At 37.1% G+C, this 12,595-nt stretch overlaps 1 protein-coding gene across 1 annotated transcript; it reads right to left on the reverse strand.

The window, feature by feature from the left end:
* Positions 1-3,790: 3,790 nt before the first annotated feature.
* On the reverse strand, positions 3,791-10,416 carry LOC113779792 (mitochondrial inner membrane protein OXA1-like). The gene is made up of 9 exons (XM_027325512.1): positions 9,680-10,416; positions 9,044-9,134; positions 8,081-8,128; positions 7,730-7,788; positions 7,143-7,218; positions 6,919-7,050; positions 6,508-6,615; positions 4,908-4,962; positions 3,791-4,410 (listed from the first exon to the last, which is right to left on the reverse strand). The coding sequence occupies exons 1-9, from the start codon at positions 10,192-10,194 to the stop codon at positions 4,091-4,093; spliced, it is 1,404 nt and encodes a 467-aa protein (XP_027181313.1). The 5' UTR covers positions 10,195-10,416; the 3' UTR covers positions 3,791-4,090.
* Between the last annotated feature and the right edge of the window lie 2,179 nt (positions 10,417-12,595).

Below are 12,595 nucleotides of genomic sequence, written 5' to 3' on the forward strand. Positions count from 1 at the left end.
GATTATTCAAAATTAGAATCTATATTCAGTAAAAATAATTTACTACAGTTCAATTTCAAAGTCTTGCTCGACCCATAAGGAAGCATTATTATAACTAACACTCGAGAACGAACAATTATTATAACCTGAAGCATCGTAATCAGCACTCAAAAACGAACCAGTATTATAACTCGCTGGCTGCTAATATATACTCTCTCTCACCGTTGAGTCAAGAGAAAAAAAAAAAATCTACAAAAGCGGACCATTCCCACGATCCGACAATTTCACAGCAAATGCAGCAATACAATGTCGACCAGAACACCCATGCATCGGGACAAACACGGAAGGAAAAGGCCTTTCAATTTCGTATATTTTGACCCGACGGAAAAAGGATGAGGTACCAAATCATTCCCATAATTCGACAATTTCGTATCAAATGCAGCGACACTACCATCTCGACCGTATTATGCTCCCTCGCACATTGGGACAAACAAAAAGAAGCCTTTCAATTTCGTAAATTTCCATCTCACGAGGATAGGATGAGTCGTAGCTGAACCACAAAAGCAATTTCGTAAACTACCATCTCTGATCTCACAAAAAAATATGAGCCGTAGCTGAACCACAAAACCATGACGTAGTCCTGTACACAGCATAGAAACAATCTCCACAAGTATACGGAGAGTTAAGGTAAAAAAACTCACGGCGGATTTAATCACTTCTCCAAGAAACACGAAAAAAGGGGGAAAAAAAAAACAATTTCAGCTTACATGAACATTAACATAGAACTGTTGGGGCACGAGGAGAGAAGAATTTCAGCTTTTGAAAACAAGCTTTCCTTTATACCTATGACTAATTTCCTCTCCAATCCATAAATATTACTCATGTAATATGGATGAAAAGTTCGATTGTCTCAGTCTCAACAAAGCTTCGTTCCACCTGTCGCCAATATAGCACTCAAGTGCACAAGCTTCAATGCAATTGCTACAAAAGCGGACTAAATTTGATTGAGAATTAGCACTAGACTTTTGAAGACAGCAACAAAACGTGCTTACTAGGATTCTTTTAACTTTTGTAAATGAGATTAAACTAATCCTTGAAATAACCCTAAGTTAGAATGCAACTGCTGAATATCTAGGAGCATAGTAGCATGCTTTCCATACTTGAGATGCTTGAAGAACCGGACCAACAACACTGAACACTACTGTACTTTCCTTGATTTGATTGCCCTTTCTTGAACTCCAATTCACCACCAAAGAAAATCTTACTTCCCTAAACCTCACCTCTTGAACCCCATTCTACCACCGCACTCTCCTTCTATTTAAACACGTACAACCCTAGACATTCACGTGGAGGAAAAACAATTCTAAATCAAGGCTTTTAGCAGCAGCAAGCAAGGTTGTGGATACCACCACAAATCTCCCTCTATTTAAACATATACAACCCTAGACGTTGATGGCGAGGTAAAACTTTCCCTCAAGGCTTTTAGCACCAGCAGCAGCAATCAAGTTTCTGGATCTACCATCATCTGGCGTCCCGAAAGATAAAGAGGCAATGTCTTTCTTATCTTCTGATGGGATAGATGTATGTCGCCGTTTGGCCTGAAACTCACAGGCGGATCAATGATTAGAAGCGAAATGCGCCATCCGCAAGAAAAGAACTCCGCTTAATGGTAGTCCTGTTAATTTGTTCGTCTCATGACAAAGGGGGTCGGCCGTACATGTGCAATAAAGGCCGTCCCCTTGCAAGATGTTTCCAAGATTTCCATGCGTTGCATCTTGCACGGAGTCAATCCCGCAACAAGAAAATCAAATGAGCCCCTTGGTCATTCTGCTTCTTCTAACTTGCAACCAAACGGTTTGCAACTTCAGCAACAAATACTGCTAGATGAGGTCAGCTCGTGTGCCCTCTCTGTCGGGGACAGATTTAGGGAGTCGATGATTTTATCAATATTTACGAGTTGTGCTCTAGGCTAGCACTCCCAGACTTGTGTTTTTGTTGCTCCCTTGGGAATTGCAGCCGGGAGAATCTGAGGGACGCGCTTGAGCGGAGCTTAGAACGGGAGGCGGATCTTAAGGACGCCCCTAAGCTTCAAAATGCCGCATTCTTGATGGCGACACAACAATATATCCACCAGCAGGACAAGTTACAGAAGAAAGATATTTGGCATACTACAGGCAATGCACGACGATGACAAAAGACTGGCATTGCTACGTAGCAGTAGCAGTTTTGACCTTTGATTGGTCAAAGTATTAAAACAACTAACTCTCCATCGAGCCACCCCACAAAATTTCTGGTTTTCCAGATCTCTGTTGACTTGGTTTTCCGTACTCATTATGGTGATTTTATGGCCGCTGACTTTGGGCAGCTTAGTCTCTTCCGGTCTAATCTGGATTTAATCTGTGTCGTCCATTTTTTTTTACTTCCAAGTTACTAATGAGTAGTTAGTGGACTAGTTCCACTTAGCCCAATCCTTCGGGGTAGCTGACGATTTTAATGGCTTTTGCTTTCTCTTTTGGAGATATGACAATTTTAAACGTGTTTTGTTTGTCTAAATTCATGCAATGGCACATGCTTTCAAGTTAATGTGCAGAATAACAAGTACGATATCGGCAAAGTGAACCCGACGTCTTCTTCCAGTGTCTAATTGCAAATTTGCAATTCTCTCTCTCTCTCTCTCCCCCTCTCCCCCTGCTAGGTTAAGATGTTCATCAATATAATTGAGGCCATGAAATAATTACTGCATTAGCCACATAGTCTAATTGTTAGAAAAAATTCTACCATTCCTTTCCATGTTTTCAGGGAAATCTTCTTTTACTTTTGATTGCCATGTTAATTTCACTGTGGTGAAAACTGCTACTGCTACAAAGTAAACTTTGCTAGGGCAAAGCAGCTTGCTGAAAAAAAAAAAAAAAAAAAAGCAGCTTGCTGAACTGGCTTTGGATATTTCAACTTTTTTGATTGGTCAAACTCTATAATTTTTTTTTTTTAGTAATATCATGAGATTTCATTTATCTCAACCCTATATTGACAATACATAATCTGTTGAGCGGTGGCTATGTTGCAAAATTCCTTGTTTATATTCCTTTTCAGGGTTTTAATCAGTTTTCAAATTCCTTATTTATATTCCTTTTCAGGGATATATAGTATACTCTTTAGAACTCGGTGAACTTAAAAGTATTGGCATGAGAGTTTTTATGTTTTTGGTTGTTTATCTCAAGGATTTTTTTTTTTTTTTCCCTCAAATACGACCGGCAGTTTTTTCTTACAAGCTTTAGAATCATTTGCATAAATATTGATGAATTAATCATGCTTGTGCCATAGACGAGATTTCACTACTAATTAATGAATTACTTTGAATTCTTACGTTCCATTATCGTTGAAAATCGTAAACAAACTATCCTCTGCAACCAATAAACCAGAATTGCCACGTCTTAAGCTAAAGCATGAACCAACGCCTAAGTGGCAGCAGGAGCATATGCAGAGTTCAACAGCTTTAAATGTCACGAATGACATGGAAAAAAAAAGGATATCAATCCCGTTCACAACTTATCAGCTAACAGATATGGTAGCTGATTCTTCAGTTCCATTATGGTTCAAAATCGTTCTTCCTATGAAACTTGGAACCATAAACCCAGCAGACTATCCACTGCAACCAAAAAAACCAGATGCGATAGCAGAACAGAGGCGAAAGCAAATTCAATAGCTTCAAATGTCATGAAGATATGGAAAAAAAGATTACAACGCCAACACCCAACGAACCACCACCCCCAAACGCCCCCGCCCCCAGGGCAAAAAAAAAAAGCCCAGGATATATGGGTCAACAAATAATTTAAGTCAAAATGCTGTATTGCTGTTATTACTCCAGCTCACAAGAGTGTTATTTCTAAGAATTACCAACTAGCAATCCCATAAACCATTGCCAAAATTCCTACAGGGTGTATTGAACAGAAAACTTTCAACTCTTTGCATTCCCACAAAATCTATTGTGACCATACCCTCTAGATATGAATAATTTCTGCTAATATTACTAGCATAAAGTACTAAAACCACGAAGTGGTAAGTCAAAGACACTCAACTAGTCAACTTTCATGGGAAATTTTGTACCAACACATCACCTCTTCTTGCCCTTTTTTCTCCCTTTAACTTCTTTCTCCAAGCTCCTCAGCCTCTGGCTGATGATTGATGATGAGGGTACACGTTGTTGACTAGCAGGTTTTGATGCTTCGGCAGGTGATGATGGTGTTTGGCTTTGTTGAACTGCATCAGCAGGCGCTGACAGCGTTTGCTTATGTTGTGCTGCAGCTTGTGCTGCTGCATATTTCTTTACTGCCTCAAAGAATGAGAAGGCAGGTTTTTGCTCACCTGGAGAAGGTGGTGTAACAGGTATTATAGGAATACCTAAGGCCTTCTTCACCGCAGGATTCTTGATTACTGAAAAGGCAAGAGCAACCAATAGACAAGTAAAGGAAATATTACAAAGTTACAATAGACAAGGAGATGCTAAAAAGTCTAAACTTTGAGAAATGGAATATTTGCATTCTACAAAATGAATGCCTAGCCTTGCACAAATAATATAGATTAAATTTCCTTTTGCTGCCATGTGGTTAAGGGCTCTAACCCATGCTCCAACTGTCACTAATATTTCCCCCTTTAACAATATACTTAAGGTTAAACGGCACCACTTTGATCCTCAAAACTTTAAAAGTCTGTCTATACGACAATTTTGGCATGAGTTCATGATCTATTAGTCTGTCGGCAGCAGATTTATATTTCAGATTCTGCAGAATGCAGTATTTCTGTATGTCTCTATACCTCTATGCATTTATGAGCTTAAGTTAAGGTGAGCCTGGGTTTCATTTTCCAGATAAGGCAAAAGACAATGAGACTGCAGCAACAAAATGTTATTTACCCTTAGTAAATAAACTCACCAAGTCCATACATGAGAGAAAAAATATTTGAGGTAATCCAGTAACAGAATATTCCCTGCAGAAATGCACAACAAACAATGTTATTTGCCATAGGATAAGAAAATAAAACAGTGCAGAAAAATAATGTGCAACAGAGAAGAAACAGCATACAGAAAAGGTGCTAATTGATATTCAAAAATACAACCTATAACACCATCTAAATATTAAAGTAATATATATGGTTCTTAACTAGACTGACCTCAGACCTTAGCCCCCATAATACATCCTACGAAGCTGTAACAAGCAACCTCCCTTCCCGCCCCAAAAGAGGGAGGGCAAAAAAAAAAAGGTTGGAAGCTGAAATTTTAAGGACTGTGTAACTCTTGCTTAAATATTTAAACAAACAAAATATTCAGAATCAGGCTAAAACAATCTAGTACCAAATTTCTCCATCTAATCCTCATAAAAAACTTTTACATTTCACTAATCCACTTTAAACTTCTTAAATCACCGCTTTGAAAGGGACAACTGGTAAAGAACTCTTGCTTATATAACTACAAAAATAAAATAAAATAAAAAAAGAAAGCCAAAGAAAAAGAAACAAAAGGAAAAAATTCCATCTGCTGCTGAACAAAGGCAGTTCATTCAAACCGCAGCACATACAAATTAAAATGCACATAACTAGAAGTAGAAGGGGATTTAAGGGCACTTGAAGGGAACATGCATCAAACATCGAAATGATATCCATTGCAGTTGCTTAAGGAATAGGTGTGAGATTTAAGCTCATGGAATAAAATCCAACAAACAGGAAACCCTTTATCCCAGACCAAATCAGGGGGTTTTACTAGTCTTACATTCATCCTGACAACTCACAACCCCCATTCTTTCTATGTCTTCCCATCTTCCATTTTCTTCCTTCAGTCCTCCCCCTCCCCAACCTCCTTGTCTGCTAACAACCCTCCTGCATCCTCTGCCCCAGGCTCCCTCTCCGATGCCCTGTTGTTCTCACTCCTTTCCATTGCCTTGCTATCATCTTTGCCCATTTTACCTCATCTCCCAGATGTCACTCTCCATCCTCCCTGGCTGCCAACAACAGCTCTACCCTGTCGTCCCCAACTACAAGCTCCCAATGCTTCCTCCGCTCCTCCTTTAAGGCCCAATCAAGCAATTTGCAGCAAAGAATGGTAAATTTTGTCAACAAACAGGTTAAATGTTAGGTTTTCACTTGTCAAAACTTCCTGCTGTAGATTATCATATTGGTTGTGGCGGTCACAAGTGGTTATCAGGAATTGATAAGTAGTGCCAGTAAATGATAGTGGGGAAGAAAAAAGGGAAAAGAAGGTTTGTTTTTATTTAGAGAGAGAGAGAGAATTAATCCTATAAGCCATTTCTAAGCATGTGTAACAAACATTAGTCATCATTATATTACCAGTGACCCATGCCTTATTATAGTAGTTTATGTGATTAGCATTACAATTCCAATTTCTGAACAAGAACCAAGCAACCCGTTTAACATAAGAAAACATAAGGGGGTCACACCCTTAATACACATTTTCCTAACAAAAACATCAGAGGGAAAAAGAAAATAAGCATATGAATTACTAACACGGACCACATGTACCTTTGCAAACCCTGCAGTGAATGGAATTGTCAGAGCTGCAAAGCCCCTTGAAACATTTTTTATGGTGCCAGCAGCAGGATTCCCTTCCATTCCTTCTTGCATATTGCACTGAGGAAGTATGAAAATCATCCATACGACTTTGGTAATTTAGTTAAACTTGTTCAAAGCATATTAGGAAGAACATAATCCAATTTTCTGAATAGATGACAGTGACCGGAACGAATGCCAATTAAGACGCCACTGACATGAAACGTAAACAAATGGTCCCTCTTTAACTTCTCCAAGCATACACAAGATTATGTTTAAGGTTGTTATCGAGTTCTTTGCTAAGAAGCTTCAGAAAGTTTGAAATATGGCAGATCTTTTAAATGAAATTTAGCAGAAAAAGGAAATAGTGATAATATAGCTCACCTCCACTGTAATCCAGAACGTCAATGCTGTTAAAACAGGAAAAATGTACATGCTATCTGGAGTGGTCAAATCAACAAACCAGAATGCTCCACCCTCCTTAAAAGATGGAACCTTTTCCACCATGTTTGTAATCTGCATGTGCATTGGTAGAACATAACGGTCAAAGAAAGAGCACGATCATACTATGGAATGTCAAGTTTGGAGTAGAAAGGAATATATCTTACAGCAAGAAAGAAGCTGATAAAAATGGGCCCTTGAAATAGAAGTCCCCTCATAGGCGTAAATGGTGTAACACCATATCTGTAACACCCAAACATTGTTTGTGTAAACAAAAGGACTCTATACCAAAAAGTAAATCATTTGCTTTATAAAACATAACCATGATAAAATATGAGGGATCAGAAATTCCGACAAAATTGATCCCGAATTAAATCATCTTTGCACCAGATATAGAAACTAAATAAGCTAGGGAAAAGACATATTTGCCGATGAAAAAAGACTGACTGGGCACATTAAGATTTAATAAGAACAGACAAGGGAGTCAAGTTATGCTTCAAAGATCTTGTCAAACCTTATGCTATTGTTCGATACATATTGGCCATCATTCATAAATAGAATCAAATTTTCATCTTTTGGAAGTCAAGTTGAAGATTAAAAATGCAGATAAAAAATTAGAAAAACAGGTTTAGGTTCTTTTTTCTTTCTTTTCTTTGACTTCTGAAACAGCAGTTTCATATGACAGGAAACAGGAAATTCAAACACTAGGAACTAAATTGCAGATGAGATGACTTCAACAAGGAAAGAAACTTACTCATTAAATAATTGCTTCATTCGCTGCTGACCTTCAGACACGGCAGTAGGACTCATGCCCTGAAAAAATTAACAAGTATTAAATCGCCTTTGAGGCAACAAGGTTCTGTACTACCTCTATTCAAGTAATCTGAATTCAAGTACAACCACATGCAAAGGAAATATATGGGGTTCTATGGCCCAATCTCATCTACGACACAGATCAAGTGAAGCAAGGAAATAAAACTATGGGGGTTCAAAGTACTTTGACACAGCCATAGGTTCAAGACTAAGAATATAGATACTCCAGCAACTCAAGAGTTAGTATTTGAGCTGAGTATAGCAGATTAGAAAAAAAGTTCAATCACTTTACCCGACTTTCCATCTCTTCCTTAATCTCCTCCAGACGTGGCCTTAGAAGCTGCAGGAGAAAAGCAGATCACTAAGAGGGAGCTAATCTCAACAAAGAGGCAAACAACGTCAACATTAAGAAATCATGCTACAAAGGATAAAAAAAATTTACTCAAAACTAATTAACTTGTTTTATGCATAGATGAGCACAACAGATGGTTGATATAGCAGTTTTGGAAGTTTAAAAAATCATCAGTACTAGACACAAAATTGAGGAGCACATAATAATGCAGAGAAAGCGTGATGCAGAAGCTTCTAGGAAACAGACTGAAAGATATTCTGGTTCATGGTTCACAAATCCAAAAGCGGTTGATAGGTGATCAAGTGACTTGCAGGAATATTCTTCAGAACTAGCATTTACACTTTTAGACTAACTGAGGTTTCTGTTAATTTTAGAAAGTTTTGCTTCATTGATGCAAAGCCCTAGCCCGTTCAAATCCAACTCTAAACAGTTGACTGTTTCACTTAAGAAGTAATCTTGAACCACCCATCTATAGAAGATTCAAGAACAGGTTTCAAGAAAATGGCAAGGCGAATTGAATGCACGCATACACTATTTATTGGTACGTCTAAGATGTTTCTCATTTACAATCATAAAAATACATCAAAATGGATTCAAGTGTCTTTAGTCAACTTTGTATTTAAGAAGGTCAAATTGGGTGAAACAAGGGACAACAAAATACCAGGTCTGCTATATTGGACACCCCTTTAATCTGAACACAGTAGATTTTAAACTGCACATTTCAAATTTAATTTGTGTCGATCTATTCTTTGCATCAGATAATGATATCCTAATCTCCAAAGTCATATCCAAAGTTGCGCCAGATATCACATTTATAGAAGATATGCCAGAACACCCAAAAGCATTTCAGAAAACATAATGGTTAGCAAATAAATACCAAGACAAAAAGGCCCAACAACTTACAGTAAACTTTGAAGTAGCTTTCAGCTGATTAATCATAAGTGGAACTGTAACCCATCGAATCAATATAGTTGTCACAACAATTGATGCCCACCTGAAAATTTTCAGCAAGCATCACCAAGTCAAATAACTTCATACACAATAAAATTTTAGGCAATCACCTCTCGTAGCAATGGCAGCAAAACTCAAGAAATACACTGAAGGATCAGAATTTACAATATTATGCATCCCAAACAATCTGCATTTGTCAATCCTAATTAACTACTGTGATCAAGATTCTCAGTTTTCATTTAAAAAAGAAAAAAAAAACACAAAACCAAAAAAGTGTAAAGAAATAACTAATGTCAAAGATCTTACACTTCGTAGAACCAAATTAAGAGAAATATAACATCTTTAAAAAATTTTCAAAATATAGACAAAAGCTAACCACATTTCTTACGAGTAAGAGCAGGAGAGGTTCAGTCTTTGCCAGACAAGAAAATGGTTAACTTATGAACATAAGCAATCAAATGCTGCAGAGCAGCTAGAAGGAACAACGAGTCAGCAGAACTCATCTCAAGAATTTAGATCATAAAGCATTTTCAGCAATCGAACCGCAAAATCTATTTTGCACAAAGGCAAGAATATTTTAGTCTTTACCAATTAAATCCAGTAAACGTATGAACGTAATCAATCAAGTACTGCAAAGCAGCTACAGGAAGAAATGAATCCGCGGCGGCAACAGCCACCTCATTCACCACCGGAGCCGCCTGCGTCACCACAGCCTCAACAGTATGATCAGTCAACACATCCGCCACATCAGTAATATAATCAATCTTCTCAGCCGCCGCTTCCCCAATGCTAGTCGACATATTTCTACTGAAATTCAACCCATAATTCATCGCACCCATAAACTGGCCACCCGACGAAAATGAATATCTCCGGTCTTGAAGCAGACCCTTTGGGTTGGAGCCATTAAAGTTGGCGAATTGGGTTATGGAAAATCTTCTTGTGAGGAAAGATGGGGATTTTGGGATTTCAGAAATGGGTGTAGAGTTGGGTTTGGAATCATCGTCGTCGTTTTGGCGGTGATTGATGTGGGAAAGTGAAGGAGCGTAGCGCTGCTCTTGGTAAAGATTCTTGGCTCGAACTGTAATACTGCGTCTAAACGCCATTCTATTTCCCCTCCTTTGGATTGCAAAGAAAAAATAAAATCTCTCTACGATTTGAAAAGTGAACGATTGAAATGCATAGAAGAGAAGATTTCAGATTCCTGCGAATTTGGAATGCAAGGAAAAACTGAATTATCAACTCACAGCGTCAGAAGTGAAAATGAAACTAGTACTTTCGAGCAATGGTACAGATGCTGAAACCTGCGAAAGGGTTTTGGGTTTTTGGGGTTTGGGAAGGATCGAGGACGATTTTTTCATTTTCTTTTTTTTGTGACAAGAAAAGTCGTCAGTTTCAGTGAGCTGATTGGAGCAGGATGTCGCACGGGGCGGGACGCTAAATGAACAAGTTAGTAAGAAAGCGCAGCTGTAACTTGAAAGATGTCCCACGATTTTGTTTAGTACAGAAGCAACCCAATCTTATTTTATTATTTTGGGTGTAACATCAGGAATTTTTTGGGCCCTTTGGAGTTTGGAGTCCTAAAACTAAAACCTGCTCTTGTTTTCTGTCTTTTGCTTTTATAAATCTAACGGCCTGGAATATTGGAAAATATTTTTCAATAACATATTATTCACAGAAGCAGCATTTCAACCCATGACTTTTTTACTCATCCGCTCACTGCTTTTTTGCATGTTTGTAATTAGTTACTTTCTTTTTCCACCCAAAATAACGAAATAAAACTTTTGGCTTGCTGCTGTTTGTATTCCAAATTGCAAGGAGAATATCCAGATCATGCATCATTATATATATATATATATATATATATATATATATATATATATACACTAGGAGGTTTTCGGCTATGCTCAACTCCCTATAATCTGTTGTCATATATTTTTGTATAAGATAAGATTAACAGTAATATTTGTGAAATATCATTATTAAAATCATAAATTACCGATCAAACATGTGGCTAACAAAATAAGACTAAACAAAATTAGAAAACCATCAACATTGCAAAAGATAAGAGAAGATGACAAAAGATTGGCAGGTAATTTTACAAATAACTTGATATCTTCAAATGCAAGTTAGTCTTACAGAAACAGGAGAAAACATGCTGAATACTTAATATAAAGTATGATAAGCTGCAATTACAAAATATCAAATATTGAGATCCATTAAGTTGCACAAAAGAACAATTTCTTAATGGATGTCAATATTGTGTCAAAAGATGCAACATTAGCAATTCAGCTGTAAAGTGCTTCAAGATTAGCAATTCAAAAGGCTTCAAGCAAGTTCAGAGTTCATTATCACGTTGCTTCTTCAAGGGACTTCCAGGCGCAAGATTAGTTGGAGCGAAAGCTGAGAGTGCATTGGTGGGCAGTGAGGCAGGTGTAATAGTTTCAACAGAATTTGATCCAATTTCAGGAGGTACAGTTCCAAAAACCAAGGCTCTCTTTGCTGTGGTCATTAGAGGTGGCACTTTGTTTGCAGTAATAGAAGTTTCAGCGATGGTATCAAGCAGTTTTTTGATTGATGGATTGAAAAATTCATTTTTTTTTAGCAGACTGCAGCACAGTAGCATGAAGGTCTGGATTTTTTTCATTCGTTTATGCAGTTGTGATCGCCATTGGAATGTGAGCTAATTCCTTAGTAGTGTATACCTTGATAATATTATACTTGCCTTCCTTCTTGCCTTAAAAAAATTCTTGAGAAGTTAAAAATTCTTACTTAGCTCATTTACTGATATATATGAGTAGGTCTATACAATATGCCGATATATATATGAGTTCTTTGTCTGTTTTAATAACATTTGACCACTACTAACTTCATCAAATAGACCATCTATTGAATTTGAGTGCTGGCTTGTCTTTTTTTTTTCGCATTCCATAGCATAGCACAGAGGTCTGACTAATGATTAACTAACATAATAGCAACTAAAAGTGCATACACAGTCAGTTTTAACCCGAGCCAAACATATCATGTATAGATATCAAGATAATAACCAAGAATTCAAGCACATACAATAAACGAAACTTACCATCAGATTTTAGGGAGAATACCATATTTATATTTCTTAATGGTTATTAATGTTAATAAAAGCTAAAACTTTCCAACAGAAAACATGCGGCCTCTAATTTAATCAGTAACATAACAGTTTCAAAACTCTAAATACATAAAAAAAAGTGCAAATCAAAAGCATAAAACTTAAATTTGATCTTAAGTTTTTTAGACAAACCACGTAGCAACGTATGCAGACTTGCAAGAACAACGCACAAATAGTCTACAACAGAGGCAACTTCAATTTAAAAGAAAATTTTGGTTTTGCAATTAAAACAAAAAAAAGAATAAAATTCGATGCAGATAAAGGGGGAAAAGTTCAAAATAAATAAGCAAGAGAGAAAGGGTAATTTATTGTTTTTTACCAGTTGAAAGATGAAAAAAAAAAGATAACAAAAAAATAAG

This window comes from Coffea eugenioides, chromosome 8 (assembly GCF_003713205.1).
Source record: "Coffea eugenioides isolate CCC68of chromosome 8, Ceug_1.0, whole genome shotgun sequence".
NCBI classification, from domain to species: Eukaryota; Viridiplantae; Streptophyta; class Magnoliopsida; order Gentianales; family Rubiaceae; genus Coffea; species Coffea eugenioides.